The 24,119-nt window shown below is 48.9% G+C and overlaps 3 protein-coding genes across 7 annotated transcripts in view; 1 reads left to right on the top strand and 2 right to left on the bottom strand.

The window, feature by feature from the left end:
* The window catches only part of LOC141073825 (uncharacterized), a 47,753-nt gene extending 44,779 nt beyond the window's left edge, over positions 1 to 2,974 (bottom strand). The window contains exon 1 of the mRNA XM_073561285.1: positions 2,927 to 2,974. The gene's annotated coding sequence lies outside the window, so the exon portion shown is untranslated. The remainder of the gene's footprint in view (positions 1 to 2,926) is intronic.
* Positions 2,975 to 14,523: 11,549 nt separating this feature from the next.
* PPP1R11 (protein phosphatase 1 regulatory inhibitor subunit 11) lies at positions 14,524 to 21,556 on the bottom strand. The gene is made up of 3 exons (XM_073561294.1): positions 21,423 to 21,556; positions 20,916 to 21,024; positions 14,524 to 15,988 (listed from the first exon to the last, which is right to left on the bottom strand). Exons 1-3 carry the CDS (start codon positions 21,498 to 21,500, stop codon positions 15,816 to 15,818), a joined length of 360 nt encoding a protein of 119 aa, XP_073417395.1. The 5' UTR covers positions 21,501 to 21,556; the 3' UTR covers positions 14,524 to 15,815.
* A 194-nt stretch (positions 21,557 to 21,750) lies between these two features.
* Positions 21,751 to 24,119, top strand: part of MGAT1 (alpha-1,3-mannosyl-glycoprotein 2-beta-N-acetylglucosaminyltransferase) — a 28,561-nt gene continuing 26,192 nt past the window's right edge. For 3 of the 5 annotated variants that reach the window (XM_073561290.1, XM_073561288.1, XM_073561286.1), the window contains exon 1: positions 22,093 to 22,326. The gene's annotated coding sequence lies outside the window, so the exon portion shown is untranslated. Of the gene's footprint in view, positions 21,888 to 22,092; positions 22,327 to 24,119 lie in introns of those variants that run through there. The other 2 variants (XM_073561291.1, XM_073561287.1) reach the window with 1 other exon arrangement.

Raw genomic sequence — 24,119 nt, forward strand, 5'->3', positions numbered from 1 at the left:
CAGCCTCTATGTATCACAGTACATAGCATACTGTAGAATGACAATCTGTTCTTCAGTACAGTAGGTAACTTCTGAAACCTTTGTGTATGACCATACATACCATACTGCAGAATGTAGTTTTGCTTCTCTGTATGGAAGGTGGCATTTATAGCCTTTATATACAGTATAACAGACAAAGTAGACAGCAGAACGCTGATTCTTAGTAAAAAAAAAAAAAAGGTAGCTTTTACAGCATTTACCCATCAGAATGACACTCTGCTCTTCAGTATAGCAGAAGGCTTTACAGCTCCTGCAGCCTCGATGTATCATGGTACATAGCATACTGCAGAATGACAATCTACTCCTTAGTATAGTAGGTGACTTCTACAGCCTCCGTGTAACACAGTACATAGCATACTGCAGAATGCTGTATCTCCTCATTATAGAAGTTGAGCTCAAAATTTGCTGAAGTAGTCATGTACCTGATCTGGAGGGACTCCAGACTACATATCCAGATTGCTGTTATAGGGGCTACAGACTACACATCCATACTGCTATTGTAGGGGTTCCAGACTACATATCCAGACTGCTGTTATAGGGGCTCCAGACTGCACATCCAGACTTCTGTTATAGGGGGCTTCAGCCTACACATACAGACTGCTGTTATAGGGGTCTCTAGACTACACATCCAGACTGCTGTTATCGGAGGCTCCAGACTACACATCCAGACTGATGTTATAGGGGGCTCCAGACTACACATCCTGACTGCTGTTATAGGGGGTTCCAGCCTACACTTCCAGACTGCTGTTATAGGGGGATACAGACAACACATCCAGACTGCTGTTATAGGACGCTCCAGACTACATAGCCAAACTGCTGTCATAGGTAGCTAAAGACTACACATCCAGACTGCTGTTATAGGGGACACAAGACTACACCTACAGAATGCAGTTATAAGGAGGCTCCAGACTAAACATCCAGAGTGATGTTATAGTGGGGCTACAGACAACACATTCAAACTACTGTTATAGGGGGCTCGATACAACGCATCTGGACTGCTGTTACTGGTGGCTCCAGACTGCACAGCCAGACTGCTATTATAGAGGGCTCCAGACTACACACCCAGACTGCTGTTATAGGGAGCTTCTCCAGTCTACACAACCAGATTGCTGTTATAGGGAGCAACAGACTATACACCCTGACCCACCTCTTCAACTTATCATTAACTTCTGGTACCTTCCCTTCTGCTTTCAAACATGCCATAATCACACCTATCCTTAAAAAGCCGTCCCTCGATCCAACAGCCTCGTCCAGCTATCGCCCAATATCGCTACTCCTATTCGCTTCTAAACTCCTGGAGCAGCATGTCCACACTGAACTTTCCTCCCACCTCTCATCTACCTTGCTTTTTTACAATCTACAATCTGGCTTCCGCCCCCATCATTCCACTGAGACAGCCCTGACCAAAATTACCAACGACCTACATACAGCCAAAGCTAACGGACAATACTCTATACTCCTGCTTCTAGACCTGTCCTCTGCTTTCGACACAGTTGACCACTGCCTCCTACTACAGATCCTCTCCTCCTTTGGCATCAAAGACCTCGCCCTATCCTGGATCTCCTCATACCTTTCCAACCGCACATTCAGCGTCTCCCACTCCCACACTAACTCCTCATCCCACCCTCTCTCTGTTGGAGTCCCCCAAGGCTCTGTTCTAGGACCCCTACTCTTCTCAATCTACACACTTGGTCTGGGGCAACTCATAAAGTCCCACGGATTCCAGTACCACCTTTATGCCGATGATACTCAGATCTACCTCTCTGGCCCAGACATCACCTCTCTGCTCTCCAGAATCCCAGAGTGTCTATCAGCCATATCCTCCTTCTTCTCCTCTCGCTTCCTCAAACTCAATGTGAACAAATCTGAACTGATCATCTTTCCCCCATCTCACAGATCTTCCTTACCCGACCTTTCTATAACAATTGACAACATCACGCTTTCCCCCGTACCGGAGGTCCGCTGCCTCGGAGTAACCCTTGACTCTGCCCTGTCCTTCAAATCGCACATCCAAGATCTCTCCACCTACTGTCGCCTCCAGCTAAAAAATATTTCCAGAATCCGTTCCTTCCTCAACCCTCAATCTACTAAAATGCTTGTGCATGCCCTCATCATCTCCCGCCTCGACTATTGCAATATCCTTTTCTGTGGCCTCCCTGCTAACACCCTTGCACCTCTCCAGTCCATTCTCAACTCTGCCGCCCGACTAATTCATCTCTCTCCTCGCTACTCCTCCACTTCACCTCTCTGTAAATCTCTTTACTGGCTCCCACTCCCTCAGCGTATCCAGTTCAAATTACTAATACTGACCTACAAGGCCATCTACATCCTGTCTCCTACATACATCTCTGAACTAATCTCCAGATACCTTCCCTCAAGGAATCTCCGGTCCTCCCAAGACCTCCTTCTCTCCTCCACACTTATTCGCTCCTCACCCAACCGCCTCCAAGACTTCTCCCGAATAGCCCCCATCCTCTGGAATTCCCTGCCCCAACACGTCCAGCTATCAACCACACTCGGATCCTTCAGACGGAACCTGAAAACTCACCTCTTCAGGAAAGCCTACAGTGATCCCCGCTGCCTCCTCACCACTACTGGAGCTACCGCCTCACCATCACTGGAACTGCTGTAACCCCCCAACCTACTGTCTCCTTCAGGCCCGGATTGGCAATATAACCAACCGGACATTTTCCCGCTGGGCCGCTGTCATGTGGGCCGCGCCAACTGATGCGGCCACTGGCCTGGCTGTTGCTCCTGCCGCATGCCCTCTGCGGGCACGGCGGTTATAGTTTACTACCCTCCCGCACTGCAGAGAGATAAGCCACCACGCCACCCCCACGCACCCCATCCTCGCCATAGCATGAGACCTCCCCCCACAGCGACTCACAGCGTCGCTTGCCTGCTCTCTTCTCTGTTCACAGGACCTGTGATGAGGTCACAGGAGGGGAGGAGTCAGGGGTCACATGATCAGGAGCCTTTGTCCAGACCCCTGATCATGTGACCCCTGACTCCGACCCTCCTGTGACCTCATCACAGGTCCTGTGCGCTCAGCCTTGCCTCTTGGTGTCTGCAAGACTCTGCTGTGCTGTTGTCATGGTGCTGGATGAGGTAAGTATGTGTGGGGTCAGGAGGGTTTTACAGGCTAGATGTAGTAGAGCTGTGTATGTATGAGGTGTACGAGGTGTACGGAGCGGAGCCGTGTGTACGAGGTGTACGGAGCGGAGCCGTGTACGAGGTGTACGCAGCAGAGCCGTGTGTGTACGAGGTGTACGGAGCGGAGCCGCGTGTGTACGAGGTGTACGGAGCGGAGCCGCGCGTGTACGAGGTGTACGGAGCGGAGCCGCGCGTGTACGAGGTGTACGGAGAGGAGCCGCGCGTGTACGAGGTTTCCGGAGAGGAGCCGCGCGTGTACGAGGTGTACGGAGCAGAGCAGCGCGTGTATGGGGTATACGGAGCGGAGCCGTGTGTGTACGGAGTGAAGCCATATGTGTACGGGATGTACGGAGCGGAGCCAATGTGTACGAAGCATACAAAGCGGGCTTTTCCCACGGACACAGGAGTACATGGCGGAGCCCCGAGGAGCATTTTAAAACACACACATGATGTTCCACCTTAAGTGATGTGCTTGAAGCTGACCGGAAATGAGGTAATTTCATGAGGAGATTGTGACGGAACCAGGAATGCTTCAGATCCATCACCATGTCCTCCTCCAACAGCGCAGACAGCAGGATCGCCTTGGAATCGGGGTCCATGTGAGCGGATCATGATATGTCCTGCTACGGGAGGCTCAGGTGGGCACTACAATGGGAGCCGGGCTGCTATAGTATCTTTATAGAAACTTTCTTTATTTCTTTCTCTCTTTTTCTTTCTCTGTTCTTTCTTTCTCATTCTCTGTTCTGTATTTCCCTCATTTTCTTTCTCTCTCTTCTTTCTTTCTCTCTCTAATCTTTCTTTTTTCTTTCTCTCTCTCTGTTCTTTCTTTCCCCTTTCTCTTTTTCTTTCCTCTCTTTCTTTCTCTCTGCTCTTTCTTTTCTTTAATTCTTTCTTTCTCTCTCTGTTCTTTCTTTGTCTCTCTCTGTTCTTTCTTTCCCCTCTTTCTTTCTCTCTCTGTTCTTTCTTCATTCTCTCTCTGTTCTTTCTTTCTCTCTTGCTCTCCTTTATTTTTCTCTTTTTTCTTTCTCTCTGTTTTCTCTCTTCCTTAGTGCCAGTGAGTGTGCCCATAATGCCAGCCACTGTGCCCTCAGTACCAGTCAGTGTGATCAGCAGTGCTAAATGGGTGCGATTAGGCGTTGACATGGGTGTGACTAGTTGCGAAATGGGTGTGGCCAAGTGTGGCCTAAAATTTGCCTGGCATGGCCTAAAAGTCTTTGTCCCTCTTTCCCTTCTTCAAAAGTTGGGAGGTATGATAGGGGCAGCTATGACCAGGGGGTCTGGTTGCCCAATGGATAGCAGTTCTGCCAGGAATTCTGTCACCGTGCGTATAAAAGGGGACAGAGCTTTGGGAGGAGTACTGTACCTAAAAGCAATAAATAGGACTGAGCTGAAATACTGGGCACAGCTCTGACTACATGTTATATAGTCATGTTAATCTCATCTCACTTCTTGTACCCTACCAGTGTACAAAGATATTATATAGTCACCATGTGACTAGTGGGCCTGTGTAACTTCAAATGCCAGGGCTGAATTTTAGTCCCAGTCCAGCCCTGGTCTCCTTCCCCACCTTCCTGTAGCATGTAAGCCCGAAAGGGAAGGGTCCTCTCTCCCCTCTATATCAGTCTGTGATTGTTAGTTTGTTTGCTGTAAGTGATATCTGTAATCTGTATGTAACCCCTTCTCATGTACAGCACCATGGAACCAATGGTGCTATATAAATAAATAAAAATAATAATAATAATAAAATACATCCAGACTGCTGTTATAGGGAGCAACAGACTATACATCCAGACTGCTGTTATAGGGGCTCCAGCCTACACATCCAGACTACTGTTATAGGGGCTCCAGCCTACACATACCTACACATCCAGACTGCTGTTATAAGGCTCCAGACTACATATCCAGACTGCTCTTATAGGGGGCTCAATACTACGCATCCAGACTGCTGTTATGAGTGGGCCCCAGACTACACAGCCAACTGCTGTTATAGAGGGATCCAGACTACATATCCAGACTGCTGTTATAGGGGGGATCCAGACTGCTGTTTTAGGGGGGCTCCAGACAACACATCCAGACTGCAGTTATAGGGGGCTCCAGCCTACACATCCAGACTGCTGTTATAGGGAGCTCCAGACTACTGTTATAGGGGGCTTCTCCAGCCTACACAACCAGACTGCTGTTATAGGGGGCTACAGACTATACATCCAGACTGCTGTTATAAGGGGTTCCAAACTAAACATCCAGACTGCTGTTATAGGGGGCTCCAGACAACACATCCAGACTGCTATTATAGGGGGCTCTATACTAAACATCCAGTCTGCTGTTATAGGAGGCTCCAGACTACACATCCAGACTGATGTTACAGAGAGCTCGAGACTACATATCCAGACTGCTATTTTTAGGGGGATCCAGACTGCTGTTATAGGACGTTCCAGACTACACAGTCAAACTGCTGTTATAGAGGGCTCCAGACTACACATCCAGGCAGCTGTTACAGGTGGACTCAGGACTACACCTCTAGACTGCTGTTATAAGGAGGCTCCAACCTACACATCCAGACTGTTGTTATAGAGGGCTCCAGACTTCACATCCAGACTGATGTTATAGGGGTGCCAGACTACATATCCAGACTGCTGTTATAGGGGCTACAGACTACACATCCAGACTGCTATTATAGGGGCTCCAGACTACACATCCAGACTGCTGTTATAGGGGCTCCAGAATAAGCATCCAGACTGCTGTTATAGGGGCTCCAGAGTACACATCAAGACTGTTGTTATAGGGGCTCCAAACTATTCATCCAAACTGCTGTTACAGGGGAATCTAGCCTACACATCCAGACTGCTGTTATAGGGGGCTTAAGCCTACACATACAGATTGCTGTTATATGGAGCTCCAGACTACATATCCAGACTGCTGTTATAGGGGGCTCCAGACAACACATCCAGATTGCTGTTATAAGGAGCTCCAGACTACATATCCAGACTGCTCTTATAGGGGGCTCGATATTACGTATCTAGACTGCTGTTATGGGTGGGCCCCAGAATACACAGCCAGACTGCTGTTATAGAGGTATCCAGACTGCTGTTATAGGGGGGCTCCAGATTACACTTCCAGACTGCTGTTATAAGGGGCTCCGGACTGCACACCCAGACTGCTGTTTTAGGGGGGCTCCAGACAACACATCCAGACTGCTGTTATTGGGGGCTCCAGCCTACACATCCAGACTGCTGTTATAGGGGCTCCAGCCTACACATCCAGATTGCTGTTATAGGAGGCTCCAAACTATACATCCAGGTTGCTGTTATAAGGGGCTCCAGACAACACATCCAGAATGCTGTTATAGGGGGCTCCATACTAAGCATCCAGTCTGATGTTATAGGAGGCTCCAGACTACACATCCAGACTGATGTTATGGGGGGCTCCAGACTACACATCTAGACTACACATCTAGACTGCTGTTGTTATAGGGGGCTTGAGACTACTTATCCAGACTGCTATTTTAAGGGCCTCCAGACTACACATCCAGACTGCTGTTATAGGACGCTCCAGACTACACAGCCAAACTGCTGTTATAGAGGGCTCCAGACTACTGTACACATCCAGACAGCTGTTGCAGGTGGACTCAAGACTACACCTCTAGACTGTTGTTATAAGGGGTCTCCAGACTACACATCCAGATTGCTGTTATAGGGGGCTCGATACTACGCATCCAGACTGCTGTTGTGGGTGGGCTCCAGACTACACAGTCAGACTGCTGTTATAGGGTAGTTCCAGACTACAGTTCCAGACTGCTGTTATAGGGGGCTCCAGACTACACATTTAGACAGCTGTTATAGGGGGCTCCAGATTGTACATCCAGACTGCTGTTATGGGGGAGGCGGCTAAATACTACACATCCAGGCTGCTGTTATAGGGGGATCAAGACTACATATCCATACTGCCATTATAGGGGGCTCCAGACTACACATCCAGGCTGTTATAAAGGGCTCCAGACAACACATCCAGACTGCTGTTATAGGGGGGCTCCAGACTACACACCCAGACTGCTGTTATAGGTGGCTTCTCCAGCCTACACAACCAGACTGCTGTTTATAGGGGGCTCCAGCCTACACATCCAGACTGCTGTTATAGGGGCTCCAGCCTACACATCCAGACTGCTGTTATAGGGGCTCCAGCCTACACATCCAGACTGCTGTTATAGGGGCTCCAGCCTACACATCCAGACTGCTGTTATAGGAGGCTCCTGACTAGACATCCATACTACTGTTATAGGGGCTCCAGATTACACATCCAGACTGCTGTTATAGGGGGTTCCAAACTACACAGCCAGACTGCTGTTATAGGGGGCTCCAGACTATAGATCCAGACTGCTGTTATAGGTGCTCCATACTAAACATCCAGTCTGCTGTTATACAACCCCTTGCAAAAATTATGGAATCACCGGCCTTGGAGGATGCTCATTCAGTTGTTTAGTTTTGTGCCATGTCTGTGATCTACTTTTTTTCTACAAAATTAAAGTCAATTCAAATGGCAACTTTCTGGCTTTAAGAAACACTAAAAGAAATCAAGAACAAAATATGTGGTAGTCAGTAATGGTTACTTTTTTAAACCAAGCATAGGGAAAAAAATATGTGGGGGTTTTCAGACTACACATCCAGACTTCGGATATATGGGGACTCCAGACTACACATCCAGCCTGCTGTTATGGGACGCTCCAGACTAGACAGCCAAACTGCTGTTATAAGGGGGCTCCAGGCTACACATCCAGATTGCTGTTATAGCGGGCTCAAAACTACGTATCCAGACTGCTGTTGTGGGTGGGGGGCTCCAGACTACACAGCCAGACTGCTGTTATAGGGGGCTCCAGACTACAGTTCCAGACTGCTGTTATAGGGAGCTCCAGACTACACATTTTGACGACTGTTATAGGGGGTTCCAGATTGTACATCCAGACTGCTGTTATAGGGGGCTCCAGACCACATAACCAGACTGCTGTTATTGGGGGTTTCCAGACCACACATTCAGACTGCTTTTATAGGGGGCTCCAGACCACACATTCAGACTGCGGTTATAGGGGACTCCAGACCACACATCCAAACTACTGTTATAGATTTTAAACATATCAAAAAATGTCCAATACGTATATATACCACCTCAAAACATCAATATGCGTGAACCATATCCACCATCTCTGATTGGCAGAAAAAGAGGCAAACGTACAATATTAAAATATTCAAAATTTATTACTCATTACATACATAAAAAATAATAAAACAAGGGATATACAGAAATTTGCCGTGGGTCTGACATAAACCAGGCACCATGCAAGAATAATCAATGAGGAAAGCACTTATACATTCGCATAACAAAATAATGCTCTGAATATTTTAATATTGTTGTACGTTTACTGTTATAGATTGTATCACATTTTTGGATGTATTATACTTTATACTTTATTTACGTCTTATTACTTTTTTGCGATCGCTCTTATACAGGAATTAAATTTTGAAATGTCCCTAAAATATCTCTTGTTTGAGTAATATGGTTTTTATTGAATAATTTCATCGCGCTCATTCAATATCGGCCGTGATTTATGTGTCATTTATTCTACTCCACCTTAAAATATCAGAACAGTCACTACCCAAGAAAAGTGGCCAAGTAATGCGGTCACCCCTTATCTATATGGGCGAAAGTAAAAAGCTTCAAGAAAACATCTTGGGACAAATGGACGACAAGGCAGGGCAAGTCAATACAGCTATTTGTAGCAACAGTGTGATGACCCAGTTTTCTAAAGAAAAAAAACCAATGAAGAACAATCACCTTCTCCATAAAAATAAACACCAGACATCTGCCCCTGAAGAAGGCAGCGCCAAAACGCTGACGCTATTGCTGTAGTACAGGCACATTCTGGTATGACTCCAGTTTTGCACTTTATATAATTATGTTTCCTACCTTCATCTGATGGATGTGGATTAATAGTATCAGTTATGCATTTTGTGTCTTCTATCCTGATGCACGTGCCTTTATACAGGTGATGTATGATACATGTTGCACTGACACTTGCTCGTTATCATACCACTTGGTACATTATGAATATGCATATACCGTACTTTTATCGCATTTTGCAATTACAGCTTGCTTTTATCATCTTTGCCTTGTTGTCTTTTTGCCCATTGTAGTTCTGCTTCTCAGCATAGAAGGTGGCATCTACAGCCTCTATATCTCACAGTTCATAGCATACTGCAGAATGTCATTCTGATCCGCATTATATTAGATGTCCTCCACAGCCTCTATATATTACAATACATAGGAAGCTGAAGACTGACAATCTGCACCCACCTCAGTATAGAAGGTGGCAACTACAGCCTCTATGTATCACAGTACATAGCATACTGTAGAATGACAATCTGTTCTTCAGTACAGTAGGTAACTTCTGCAACCTTTCTGTATCACTGTACATAACATACTGCAGAATGTAGTGTGTGTTTAGTTTTAACGTAATTTTATTGTTTCATGAGTTATTTACAAGATTATGACCACTTATAAAATGTTTTCAAAGTGTTGCCCATTGTGTTGGATTGTCAATGCAACCCTCTTCTCCCACTCTTGATACACTGATTGCAACCCCGCAGAAGAAATGTTAGCACAGGCTTCCAGTATCCGTTGTTTCAGATGCTGCACATCTCGTATCTTCACAGCATAGACAATTGCCTTCAGAAGACCTCAAAGATAAAAGTCTAAGGGGTCAGATCGGGAGACCTTGGTGGCCATTCAACTGGCCCACGATGACCAATCCATTTTCCAGGAAACTGTTCATGTAGGAATGCTCGGACCTGACTTCATAATTGATGGTATGGCGGTACAAAGATAATGGGGCCATCAATGGAAACCTCAATGTCACTGGATATCTGAAATTGTTACATGATGAGGTGTTGCCCTCTTTATACACTGAAGTTGGCACGTCCCCTGAGTTTTTCCAGCAAGATGGTGCACCACCACATTTTGGGTGTCAGGTCCGAGTATTCCTACAGGAATCTGACCCCCGCATTTCTTCTGCGGTGTTGCTATCAGTGTGTCAAGAGTGGGAGAAGAGGGGGGTTGCATTGACAAATCCAACACAATGGGCAGCACTTTGAACACATTTTATAAGTGGTCATGAACTTGTAAATAACTCCTGAAAGAATAAAAAAAGTTACGTTAAAACCAAGCACATTGTTTTTCTTGAGAAATTCTCAATAAGTTTGATGTGTCACATGACCCTATTCCCATTGGAAAATAAAGCTGGATCCAAAATGGCCGACTTCAAAATGGCCGCCATGGTCACCACCCATCTTGAAAAGCTTTCCCCCCTCCCATATACTAATGTGCCACAAACAGGAAGTTTACACAGTAAATGGAGGGCACCACCAGAAAAATGTATATTTATATGTACTGTAAGAGCAAGAGGTCTCACCAGGGTATGCAAGTAGACATGTAATAGAGCAGGAAAAAGTCAAACCCAAAAAAGGGAGCACCTCAATTGCATAAGAAATATATAACAAATATATGTGTAATACAAAATTTGAATTTTATTATTCACCAAAAAATACATACAGGCCTTTTATGGGAGCCTGCTGTGGTTTGCCATTGCCTTTATACTGAGGTGTGGCATTTGGTCTTGAGTCTCCTTTGCACACAGATGCAATTTTAATTGTTTTTATACTATATGTGTTTTGCTCTGTATGTATTTTTTTGGTGAATAATAAAAATTCAAATTATGTATTACACATATATTTGGTATATATACTGTATATTTCTTATGCATTTGAGGTGCTCCCTTTTTTGGGTTTGAATTTTTCTTGTTCTATTACAAACAGGAAGTTGATATCACCAACCATTCCCATTTTATTTAGGTGTATCCATAAAATGGCCCACCCCGTAGTTTTGCTCCTCTGTATGGAAGGTGGCATTTATCGCCTTTATAAAAAACAGACACAGACAGCAGAACGCTGATTCTTAGTGTAAAAGGTAACTTTTACAGCCTTTACCCATCACAATAGATCGGAATCTGCAGAATGACATTCTGGTCCTCAGTATAGTAGGCTGTTTCTACAACCTCCATGTATCATCGTACATAGCATACTGCATAATTATATTAAACGGTGGCCTTTGAAGCCTCTACGTATTACAATATATGGTAAGCTGCAGAATGACAATCCTACTTCTAAGTATAGTAGGTGGTTTCTACAGCCTCTGTGTATCACAGTGCATAGCATACTGCAGAATGCTGTGTCTCCGTCTCATTATAGAAGTGGAGTTCAAAGTGTGCTGAAGTTCTCATGTACCTGATCTGGAGGTTGCACAGAGGGATTTGTACTATTCAGCCATATGGGGCTCCGTTTACGGGAGGGTGATTAATGTATGCAGATATTCTTCTCTAGAAGCAATGCTTGCGAAGATCTCCACACATACCACACCCAATTATTTTCTTGTCAAGTACGAGCAGCTGATTAGCAGCCATTACTAAGGTTCCCTGAGGCCTCAACCCACCCGCCACTGGGACCCTTCACCGATCCAGAGATCAAGACTATAGAATGCCATGGTAGACTTGGGTGGTGGCAACAGCTCTATTTTCTGTATACGAGACCCCCGGGAATCCCATAGACAACACATGAAGCGGTGGAGCAGACGCCATATATTTCCCAAAGGCATTTCAGACCCCCATTCTCGGGGGTTAAGCAGCAAGTTACCTATCCTGTGATAAGTCGCTAGTCTTCTGGGATAGTGGGGATTTTATTATAGCGCTGCATACACTTGCAAAAAAAAGTCTCCTAAAAGTGCAAGTAAAAAATGCAGTAAAAGCAGCATGAAAAAACTGTTTCAAAAACTTTATTTACAAGTGTTTTAGAACACAGAAAAGGTAATGTGTGAGAGTGGTCACAAATTCTATGTATCACTGTACATAGCAGACGGCACAATGAGTGAGCTGTGACTTGGGCAGCGAGCTCGTTCTCTGCCGAGACCTTTTTCTCTCGTTTATTAATCTTTTAAGTTGATCTATGACCAGATGAAAGTTCAGCATTGATTTGGTCATAAACCAGGAATATCGTTCAGAGAAGAGCAAAGGTCTGGAGTTGTTTCCATCAGATGAGCTGTGATGTACAGTGATAACTAGAGGCTGCAGAAGAGGAAACAAAACAGACGCCACATCTAAGGCTCCAAACAGCGGAATTTGGAGTTCTTTCATTAACCCCTGCAACATCTTACAAAGAATCTTCGAGACCCACTCCCCCACCATAGCAACCATCAGTGCAGTACTCACCAGAAGAACCTTGTATGTAGAGTACAGAAAACCACAGGAGGCAGCCGCAAAGCGCGCTCACAGCCGCACCGAGCGCCATGCCTGAGGTTACAGGATGCCAGGAGTGCAGAGATCAGAGCCGACAATCCTTACCAGCTCAGCGCAGATTTCATGAATAAGGAAATATTTCCTAAATTATTCTCTATAAACTCCACCCTGTCACAGAGGCCAAGTGTAAAGTTAGGGAGGAACTCTGATAAGGGAGCCATATTCGTCACACAGCAAACAAAATCTTTAATCATTCGATTCGGGAAAATATGTTGCGTGCAGAGATTTTCTGCGGATGTGATTGCTCTTGCAAGTTTACGTCCTTTGATTTGATAAATATCCATGAAAAAAATCCCTTTAATTTAGTGAGTTCCGGCGACCATTGAAAAGCAAAGGCCATTGATTGCTCCTCCTACTGGCCAAAAGCACCACATAGTCCTGGTGGAATCACCAACTGGTTCACAAACAGTTTTCTATCTAAGGCTGGTTTCACATTAGCGCATTTTCAGCGCGCGCACGGCCGGGGTTAGCTCCGACCCCGAGCCGGCTCTCTGCCCGGCGTGCCCGCCCCTTGCTTGTAGCGCCGCCTACTAGCGGACAGCGGCGCCTGCGATCGGCGCACCCTATCTTTAGCATAGGGTGCGCAGATCGTGCGCAGGCCATGCGCTAGTTGCGCTTTGACCTGCGCTGCGCACTTTTGACGGTGCGCCGTGCGCGCCAAAATCAAACTTTTCGGATTTTGGCGCGCACGGCGCACCGTCAAAAGTGCGCAGCGCAGGTCAAAGCGCAACTAGCGCACGGCCTGCGCACGATCTGCGCACCCTATGCTAAAGATAGGGTGCGCCGATCGCAGGCGCCGCTGTCCGCTAGTAGGCGGCGCTACAAGCAAGGGGCGGGCACGCCGGGCAGAGAGCCGGCTCGGGGGCGGAGCTAACCCCGGCCGTGCGCGCGCTGAAAATGCGCTAATGTGAAACCAGCCTAACTCCTGAGATGGATTCACTGCTGCACTGCTCAGTACCAATGTATAATGTCCTCCATGTTGCTGCTTTCTACTAAGTGCTTTATCTCACCTTAGTTCTGGATTTACCCCTTCAATATACTGAACGCTAATAAGATCCAAGCTGCTACTTTCTAGCATTTACCTCACGCAAGTGCTGGATTCATGATTACCCTACTTAGTACTGCTGTATGATGTCCTCCATACCTTTAAGCTGGATTCACAGCTGCACTGCTCAGTACTGTTGTAGCATGGCCTTCAAGCCACGGTCACACATTCAGTATTTTACATCAGTATTTGGGAGTCAAAAGTAGAACATTCAGAGGAAAAGTACAATAGGAACACGTCACCACTTCTGAAATTTTCACCCACTCCTGGTGTTGGCTTACAAATACTGATAAAAAATACTGACCAAATACTGAACTGTTTTGTTACGCAAGTGCCAGATGCATAGCTCAATAATGACCTTCACATACTTTGCGTTTTTCACTGTCCCCAGAGCTGGAACCACAGCTACACAGCGCAGTGCTTTCACAGCTTCTAGTATATGATTATCTCCCCCAAGTTCTGGATTTACAGCTACACTGCTCAGTATTTCTGTACATGTGCTAGCTAGACAGGGGAGCAGAAATATTTGATGACAGTCTGTGGGAGACATCACAGCTGCTAATCTCTACCTACTAACTGAAAGACAACTGAAAATTAGGGACTGAGTCTGTGAATGGAAAAACTGGAGAAAAATGCCGGACTCAAGTCATATAATGGGCAGAAGTAGCGATATTCCGCATCAAGGAAGGAACTGAGTGTTTACGTACCCTAAGTACAGGAAGGCGATGACCTCTGCAACAATAACTGATATTCTCTTGAAATCTCATTCAGCTCCTCTGGGGGTTTGTTTGTGCCTGTAACTATGGAAACACAAATCTGCAGAGGAGCTGTAACACAAAATTAAAGGTGGTAACCCCAATAGAATAGATGAGGAAGAAACATTTCAGGACATGGATACCAAACAGAAATCATTTAATTCCAAGAAGAAGAAATAAAAATAAAACCACAATATACAGATTTCTATAAAGAGCGAACGGAACAGTAATATAGAGGGGACCCATGCTAACGGGGTCACTAAGGTCATTGAAGCTCAACCTTATATCAATGTGCATCACAACAAAACTTATCTGATCGGATATGTGCAGAGAGAGGAGTGGAGAAATAAAGGACCAAGCCGTTGGGTCAACCGCAGACTGAGCCCACCACTAGTCCCACAGTTGTGTTCAGTCTACGGCTGGGGTCAGGTTGACCAAACGCTGCCTTGGCACCAATTCTGGTGTCGTGTAATTTTTTTTTTTTTTAAGGGCATCACCCTCTTACACTAAATGAACAAAAGACCTGGAGTCGTTCAGGAATTTGAGAAGAGCGGGTGACAACCAATATTAAGGGGGCTTTAATTTGCCTATTAGCCCCTTTTACAACGATGTGCTGCGAGTGATCGCCGGTGATGCTGGACAAGGGCAGTTTGCCTGCAGTGGCCTCTACAGGAAAAATGTGGTATGACATGGTGGGAATCATGAGATAACATAAAGGGGGTCTCCATTTTGGGACTATGAACATGCGAAAAATTTAAAGGGGTCGTTCAGAGTGTTTTTTGTTTTTCACATGGTTGGCTTCTTAAAGAAACATTACAGGTTGTGTGTGGGACGCTGCAGCTCTGGTTCCATTGAAGTGAAAGCTGCAGACCTGGAATACCACCAACAACCTGCAGATAAGGGTAGCGCTCTTTTTGGAAAGAGGTAGCCATATTTTTCCAACCCTGGAGAGCCCCTTTAAGGGGACTTTCCTCACATTCTAATACATTAAGTCACAGAGTTCTCACGGCATAATTTAGGTAAGGCAGATGTAGGGAATTTCTAGAAATACATTCAGCTGGATATATGATGTTATATTAGAAGCGATTACGGGAGCCGCTGGATATCAGCCGGGAGGCGCCATGCACGTACATTCAATGAGTTAGAGGCCAGTGGAGGAGCCATGATATCATCAGGGCGAGAATGACAGAGCACATGTGCGAGAACGACCAGCTACATAATGGGGTCTCATCAGTGAACCCTCCCCTGCCGGGCTGTCTACCACTGGGTCATCCGCTCTACACTGACTCTCCAAACAATGACATCAATAAAGAAGCCGCTCTCTGCCCGTGTGACCATCGTGGAGAGAGACAAGTCACGACATGAGAGGCAGCAGAGGTCACTGGGAACAGCAATGTATAAGATGCACTCGGTAACTCTTCCCCCGGTTGTCTCAGTGCTGCATGCTGCCGGCACTGTCGTGGCCGGGTGGAGGTGTATCTTGGCCCCCAGGAGTCCTCTTTTTGTGGCCCCGGATACAGTGAGCACTATCGCAGCAGTCGTCATCATCTTCGCTCTCTGTTGAACTTTCTCCGAATGCCCTCGGCTTCTCGTAAATGCAGCAGCCTGAAGGAGAAAACAGGAATCATAAGAGGAGGGAAGAGACTCCTGTCATATCTGGTTCTACACAGAAACATGTATATACTCTACGCCTGACCTATTGACAGAGACAGGGAGGCAGCACTATCTGTACCAACATCTGTGCCAACATCATTTCTATCATTCTATGATTCTATGATTTACAGAAAGAGAGAGACAGGAAGGCAGTACCATATGTGACGTCATCATTTATAGAAAGAGAGACAGGAAGGCAGTACCATCTGTGACGTCATCATTAATAGAAAGAGAGAGAGACAGGAAGGCAATACCATCTGTGACGTCATCATTTATAGAAAGCGAGAGAGACAGGAAGGCAGTACCATCTGTGACGTCATCATTTATAAAAAGAGAGAGACAGGAAGGCAGTACCATCTGTGACGTCATCATTTATAGAAAGAGAGACAGGAAGGCAGTACCATCTGTGACGTCATCATTTATAGAAAGAGAGAGAGACAGGAAGGCAGTACCATCTGTGACGTCATCATTTATAGAAAGAGAGAGAGACAGGAAGGCAGTACCATCTGTGACGTCATCATTTATAGAAAGAGAGAGACAGGAAGGCAGTACCATCTGTGACGTCATCATTTATAGAGAGAGAGACAGGAAGGCAGTACCATCTGTGACGTCATCATTTATAGAAAGAGAGAGAGACAGGAAGGCAGTACCATCTGTGACGTCATCATTTATAGAAAGAGAGACAGGAAGGCAGTACCATCTGTGACGTCATCATTTATAGAAAGAGAGACAGGAAGGCAGTACCATCTGTGACGTCATCATTTATAGAGAGACAGGGAGGCAGTACCACCTGTGCCAACATTAATTACAGTGGGAGAGACAGGAAGGCAGTACCATCTGTGACGTCATCATTTATAGAAAGAGAGACAGGAAGGCAGTACCATCTGTGACGTCATCATTTATAGAGAGACAGGGAGGCAGTACCACCTGTGCCAACATTAATTACAGTGGGAGAGACAGGGAGGCAGTACCATCTGTGCCATAATTTACAGAGAGCGATCTTAGGATCCTTTACCATCCGTATCTAAATAATTTACTGAGGAAGATAAGGAGGCAGTACCAGCTGTGCCAACATTTACAGAGATTGTACTGCTTACTTATCTGTGCCTACATCAATTACAGAGGGAGAAACAGGGAAGCGGTACTTTCTGTGCCTGAAAAATTTACATTAAGAGACAGAAGCAGTAGCATCTCTGCCAACATAATCATTTACAGAGGGAGAGATGAGAGGCCAGTACTATCGGTGCTTGATAAATTTACACAGACAGGGAGGCAGAACCATCTCTGCCAACATCATTTACAGAGGGAGAGACAGGGAGACAATTTCTGAGTATAGAGGTGGAGAGTCTCCATTTCTCACTATTGCCCTGTAGTCTGTGCACGACGGATACATTTGATTCTTGCTTTTAGGTAGTGGAATATGGTGGTGGGGCATAAAGGAGTTTTCAGGATTAGACAGAATCTGGCACAGAAAAGGGTTTATTGAAAATAAAATATTTGCCTTTCAAAAGGCCGTCCGCTCCACCTGCTCCGGTGACTTCTTCTGTCCCTGCAGTCACTTGACTGCTGCCTGCAGCCAATCACTGCTAGTGCCTGCATGTACTTCACATGACTGCTGCAGCCAATCACTGCTTGTGCCTGCATGTATGTCACATGACTGCTGCAGCCAATCACTGCCAATATCTGCATGTATGTCACATGACTGCTGCAGCCAATCACTGCATATACAGCCTGGAGGGATAATCGGAGCCGCAGAGGATTCAATCGCTAAGTAGTGATTACTTCTGTCAGGTCAAGGTCTGTGGGACCGTCTCCGATGTTCCTCATACACGCTGCAGCCCACAAGAGCCTCCTGTGTCCCCTGCACTTGACAGTCCATCCTCATCTCCCGGCAGCATCTGGGAAGAATTCTCTGTTTCCATAGTAACCAGATGAAGACGTTCCATGAACGCCCACCATCAGATGTCACCGGCGCTCAAATTCCTAATATAGCCGAGCAGGATGAGTCACGGAGACCCGCCAGACCAGCCATATTGGGGACATTAGGGAAAACAACATGTTGCCGTGGTAATAACCATCCAACATAAAAAGCACCGACGGCTGCTGTGCTGGTCACTACTGTCCTCCATCTGTGGAAGCCGAAGAGATAAAGGGGTAATAAATCGCAAATCAGCCAAGAGCTTGGCCTCTACTAGGAAAGGTCCTCACTGAGCGACCAGTGGGGGTCCGACCCAAGACCCTCTGAACGAGGAGGATCCAGCGCAGTGGCATCAGTTCACCTGGGTCACACTGCAGCTTCCTGACAGTAGATGTCCGAGCTGTCACCGTGTAGAGAAAATGGGAGCGGCATAACATGAGAGCTGCGGCTTTCCCAAAAGTCAGAGCCCCCCAATCACATGAGTGCGAATGTGTTCTCAGGAGTGGGGGGTGGAGGGAGAGAAGAGCGGCCGCTGAGAGCCACTTACTCTTATGGGGACCCATACGGAGCAGAGATTACCCAGACATCTGCTCCACGAGCCCACATAAAGAGCCCCCCCACATACACAGAGGTCTGGTAAGGCTACACCAAATTAACCCATTCATCATCAAATGATTTTACACCTCATTTTGCCTGACAGTCAAGGCCGTGCGAGGGGTCAGGATGTTTCTGTGACGACGTTTTATCTATTTCAGAATAGCACAATATTTTTGTGTTTTTGGGCTGGAGGTAAAGCAGCGATTCTAGGGTACAGGGCGGCCTTTAATGGGTTATAGACGTTTCTATTTTCACAGCAATGCAGATTTTATTTTCCTTCTTAATACAAAAAATAAATAATTTTCTGGGGAGATTCAAGGTTTTTTGATTTCTTTAGGAAAAAAAAAAAAAAAAAAAAATACATTTTTTGTGCCCCCCAAGGACACATGAATTTGTAGAATAACCTGCAATATGCAATGATCTCCTGTGCAGACCACCCACCACTGCCCCAATTACACCTCCCGTGCAGACCACACACCATTACACCTCCTGTGCAGACCACCCACCGCTGTCCCCGATTACACCTCCGGTGCAGACTACCCACCGCTGTCCCCGATTACACCTCCCGTGCAGACCACCCACCATTACACCTCCCGTGCAGACCACCCACCGCTGTCCCCGATTACACCTCCGGTGCAGACTACCCACCACTGCCTCAATTACACCTCCCGTGCAGACCACTCATCGCTGCCCCAATAACACCTCCCATGCAGACCACCCATCACTGCCCCCGATTACACCTCCAGTGCAGACCATTCATCGCTGCCCCAATTACACCTTCGGTGCAGACCACTCATCGCTGCCCCAATAACACCTCCCGTGCAGACCACCCATCACTGCCCCCGATTACACCTCCAGTGCAGACCATTCATCGCTGCCCCAATTACACCTTCGGTGCAGACCACTCATCACTGCCCCAATTACACTTCCTGTGCAGACCACTCATCGCTGCCCCAATAACACCTCCCGTGCAGACCACCCATCACTGCCCCCGATTACACCTCCAGTGCAGACCATTCATCGCTGCCCCAATTACACCTTCGGTGCAGACCACTCATCACTGCCCCAATTACACTTCCTGTGCAGACCACTCATCGCTGCCCCAATTACACCTCCTGTGCAGACCACCGACCATTACACCTCTGGTGCAGATCACCCATCGCTGCCCCCAATTACACCTCTGGTGCAGACCACACATCACTGCCCCAATTACACTTCCTGTGCAGACTACTCATCGCTGCCCCAATTACACCTCCTGTGCAGACCACCGACCATTACACTTCCCATGCAGAGCACCCATCGCTGCAGACCACTCATCACTGCCCCAATTACACTTCCTGTGCAGACTACTCATCGCTGCCCCAATTACACCTCCCATGCAGATCACCCATCGCTGCCCCCGATCACACCTCCAGTGCAGACCACTCATCACTGCCCCAATTACACTTCCTGTGCAGACCACCCATCGCTGCCCCCGATCACACCTCCAGTGCAGACCATTCATCGCTTCCCCAATTACACCTTCGGTGCAGACCATTCATCGCTGCCCCAATTACACTTCCTGTGCAGACCACCGACCATTACACCTCTGGTGCAGATCACCCATCGCTGCTCCCAATTAAACCTCCGGTGCAGACCACTCATCGCTGCCCCAATTACACTTCCAGTGCAGACCACTCATCGCTGCCCCAATTACACTTCCTGTGCAGACCACTCATCGCTGCCCCAATTACACCTCCTGTGCAGACCACCGACCATTACACCTCTGGTGCAGATCACCCATCGCTGCTCCCAATTAAACCTCCGGTGCAGACCACTCATCGCTGCCCCAATTACACTTCCTGTGCAGACCACTCATCGCTGCCCCAATTACACCTCCTGTGCAGACCACCGACCATTACACCTCTGGTGCAGATCACCCATCGCTGCTCCCAATTACACCTCCGGTGCAGACCACTCATCACTGCCCCAATTACACTTCCTGTGCAGACCACTCATCGCTGCCCCAATTACACCTCCTGTGCAGACCACCGACCATTACACCTCTGGTGCAGATCACCCATCGCTGCTCCCAATTACACCTCCTGTGCAGACCACTCATCACTGCCCCAATTACTCCTTTGGTGCAGACCACTCATTGCTGCCCCAATTACACCTCCCGTGCAGACTACCCACCACTGCCCCCGATCATACCACCTGAACGCTGCAGTCAGAAAGCGTGGTAAGCAGTTAAACACCAACGCTGGCAGCCATGTCACCCACTGACATTATGTCGTCACGAACGGATTAACCTGGATGCACCCCGTTAATTTCCCCCCTCAGTTAGCCTTCCCCGGAGAACCCTGCAGTCGTGTCCCCTCTCACATTTTGAGGAGCGTCGGCCCAGGTTCTCGTTATCCACTGTGTCACACGTCCACTCCACCTTCTTGTCCGGTTTCCTCTTCCGCAGTTTTATGGTCAGGGAGCGCGGCTCCTGCAGACAGAGGGAGACAAAGAAAGAGTGAATGCGCCTCCAGATTCGGGGGTCCTGATTTACGACGGTCCCCGAGATGAGGATGGTGTAATCCCTCATCTCTCCTGCGGGGGCGCTGCAGGGACTTGTTTCCCAGGGCACCGCAGCTGTAAAGGCCCTCATACGGGAACGTCCCACATCGGAACCCCTGGAGTCACACATTTGGCTGCGACTTTAGTGGACATTTAAAGTGGAGGGACCTGGACCCCAGTCTGCCATGGGTGGCACCCTCGGCCATTAGACACAGAAATGTCATTTGTAGGAAAGCCACTTTAACAGGGCGCTCCCTTTAAGGAGAAGCCAATGTCATATGTACTCGGCGCTGATTGCGTCACTCGCCGTGTGATGACGTCACTCACCGGCTGCGCCTCGCTCTCGGTGGTCACGGTACTGGACGCGGCTCCGCCCCCCACCGCCGTCCCGGAGGATTCAGCCATGTCACTGGATGCTAGAGTCGCCCCAGGCGCCGATACAACCGGAGAAGCGTCAGATTCCGCCTGCAGGAGGACAATCCGGCCGCTTCTCCCACTTCCGGCGCTCTATCCAGCCACTTCCGCTCCTATCACTGCTCCCGGGAGCCGCTGCCCTCTCGTTGCTCTATCTATGGTGTGAGCGACGGTTCGTGCGTCCGGTCTTCCGGTTGTACTCGCTGAGATTCCCCCAGACCGCGCATCACAATTCCCCACAGTCTCCTCCTGTCATCGTTATCAGTCACTTCTGCCCGGAACCATCATGGCCGACGCGTTATTCTTTGTACTGTGACGTAAGGTGACACAAGAGAACGCTGCGGTACAGAGAAACCGTCTCCTCGGCTTGTGTTACAGGTATGTCTCAACGCCATTTTACTGGAGATTAAATCACATTGTAACGATGTAAGAGACGTCAGTAAAATGGCTCCACGGCGAGGACAGATAGTGACATCTGTGATAGACGTGACAGACAGCCAATAGCGTTGTTCTGATGCCTGAACTAACCAATCACTGCTCTAGGCTTTTAGATTTCATCTGCATTGATAAATCCGCGCCCTGACTAACTGAGATCCAGCCAGCCATATCCCTCCACCAAGTCCCACGCACTGAGCTCACGGTCGCCGTCTTGCGAGAGGGAATGGAAGTACCCGTTGCCATAGCGACAGCGTCCTAGTAGCAGCTTCCGGCGGAAGTGAAAACTACTAGGGGGAGGAGGGAGAGGGACAGCGGAGGCAAAAGAGAGAGAGAGAAGCTCCAGGAGCCTGAGGCAGGGAAGGCACCACGTGACCCCGGGGTAGGTGGCGCTGACGTCACGCTGTCGTGACGCCATCTCTGACTTTGTGGTGTTTATTGACGTCATCTGTGTCTTTTATGTGGCGTTTACGCCAGACACTGAGCTGTGGGGTTAGAGCTGCTTCTGAGGGGCTTCAGGTGCTGTGGTGGTGGAGGGTCTGCTGTCCCCCGGTCCACTACAGGTCCCAGCGGCTGCCTCAGTGTGTCCTGTAGGATGGTGCTGCCCCCTGTATGGTCCTCCCATTGGGGGGGTACAACGTTGCTGTATCAGCAGGGTCTCTGCTCCACAGCTATCCTCGGGGGGTATACCTTATTTCTGCTGCTTTCTGCCAAGGACAGTGATGTAGGGTCTAGGGGGGCGCTGCCTCATGCTGAATGCTTTTGGCCCCCAGCGCTACTGGTGGAGGGGAGTGCAGTGTGGAGCTACAGGTGATGGGGCATGGTGCAGAGCTACTGGTGACGGTGGGGGGGGGCGGTGTGACGGGGGAGCGGTGCGGAGCTACGGGTGCCGGGGTGTGCGGTGTGAAGCTACAGGTGATGGGGCATGGTGCAGAGCTACTGGTGACGGTGGGGGGGGGGGCGGTGTGACGGGGGCGCGGTGCGGAGCTACGGGTGCCGGGGTGTGAGGTGTGAAGCTACAGGTGATAGGGCATGGTGCAGAGCTACTGGTGACGGTGGGGGGGGGGGCGGTGTGACGGGGGCGCGGTGCGGAGCTACGGGTGCCGGGGTGTGCGGTGTGAAGCTACAGGTGATGGGGCATGGTGCAGAGCTACTGGTGACGGTGACGGGGGCGCGGTGCGGAGCTACGGGTGCCGGGGTGTGCGGTGCGGAGCTACGGGTGCCGGGGTGTGCGGTGTGAAGCTACAGGTGATGGGGCATGGTGCAGAGCTACTGGTGACGGTGGGGGGGGCGGTGTGACGGGGGCGCGGTGCGGAGCTACGGGTGCCGGGGTGTGCAGTGTGAAGCTACAGGTGATGGGGCATGGTGCAGAGCTACTGGTGACGGTGGGGGGGGGGAGGTGTGACGGGGGCGCGGTGCGGAGCTACTTGTGACGGGGGCGCGGTGCGGAGCTACGGGTGCCGGGGTGTGCGGTGTGAAGCTACAGGTGATGGGGCATGGTGCAGAGCTACTGGTGACGGTGGGGGGGGCGGTGTGACGGGGGGCGCGGTGCGGAGCTACTTGTGACGGGGGGCGCGGTGCGGAGCTACGGGTGCCGGGGTGTGCGGTGTGAAGCTACAGGTGCTGAGGGCATGGTGCAGGGCTACGGGTGACGGGGGGGGTGCGGAGCTACTTGTGAACGGGGAGCGCGTTATGGAGTTACGGGTGATGGGGGCATGGTGCGGAGCTACGGGTGACGAGGCGAAGTGCGGCGCTACTGTTGGCAAAAGGGGAAAAGGGGTGCAGGTCTACTGGAGAAGAGGAGCGCAGTGTGGAGCTACGGATGATAGGGGGGCGCGGTGCGGAGCTACGGGTGGTGAGAGGGGCGCGGTGCGGTACTACTGGAGAAGAGGAGCGCAGTGTGGAGCTACGGATGATAGGGGGGCGCGGTGCGGAGCTACGGGTGGTGAGAGGGGCGCGGTGCGGTACTACTGGAGAAGAGGAGCGCAGTGTGGAGCTACGGATGATAGGGGGGCGCGGTGCGGAGCTACGGGTAGTGAGAGGGGCGCGGTGCGGTACTACTGGAGAAGAGGAGCGCAGTGTGGAGCTACGGATGATAGGGGGGCGCGGTGCGGAGCTACGGGTGGTGAGAGGGGCGCGGTGCGGTACTACTGGAGAAGAGGAGCGCAGTGTGGA

The sequence above is a fragment of the Dendrobates tinctorius genome, unplaced genomic scaffold (genome assembly GCF_039654945.1).
Source record: "Dendrobates tinctorius isolate UK_male_01 unplaced genomic scaffold, ASM3965494v1 ptg000315l, whole genome shotgun sequence".
In the NCBI taxonomy this organism is placed as follows: Eukaryota; Metazoa; Chordata; class Amphibia; order Anura; family Dendrobatidae; genus Dendrobates; species Dendrobates tinctorius.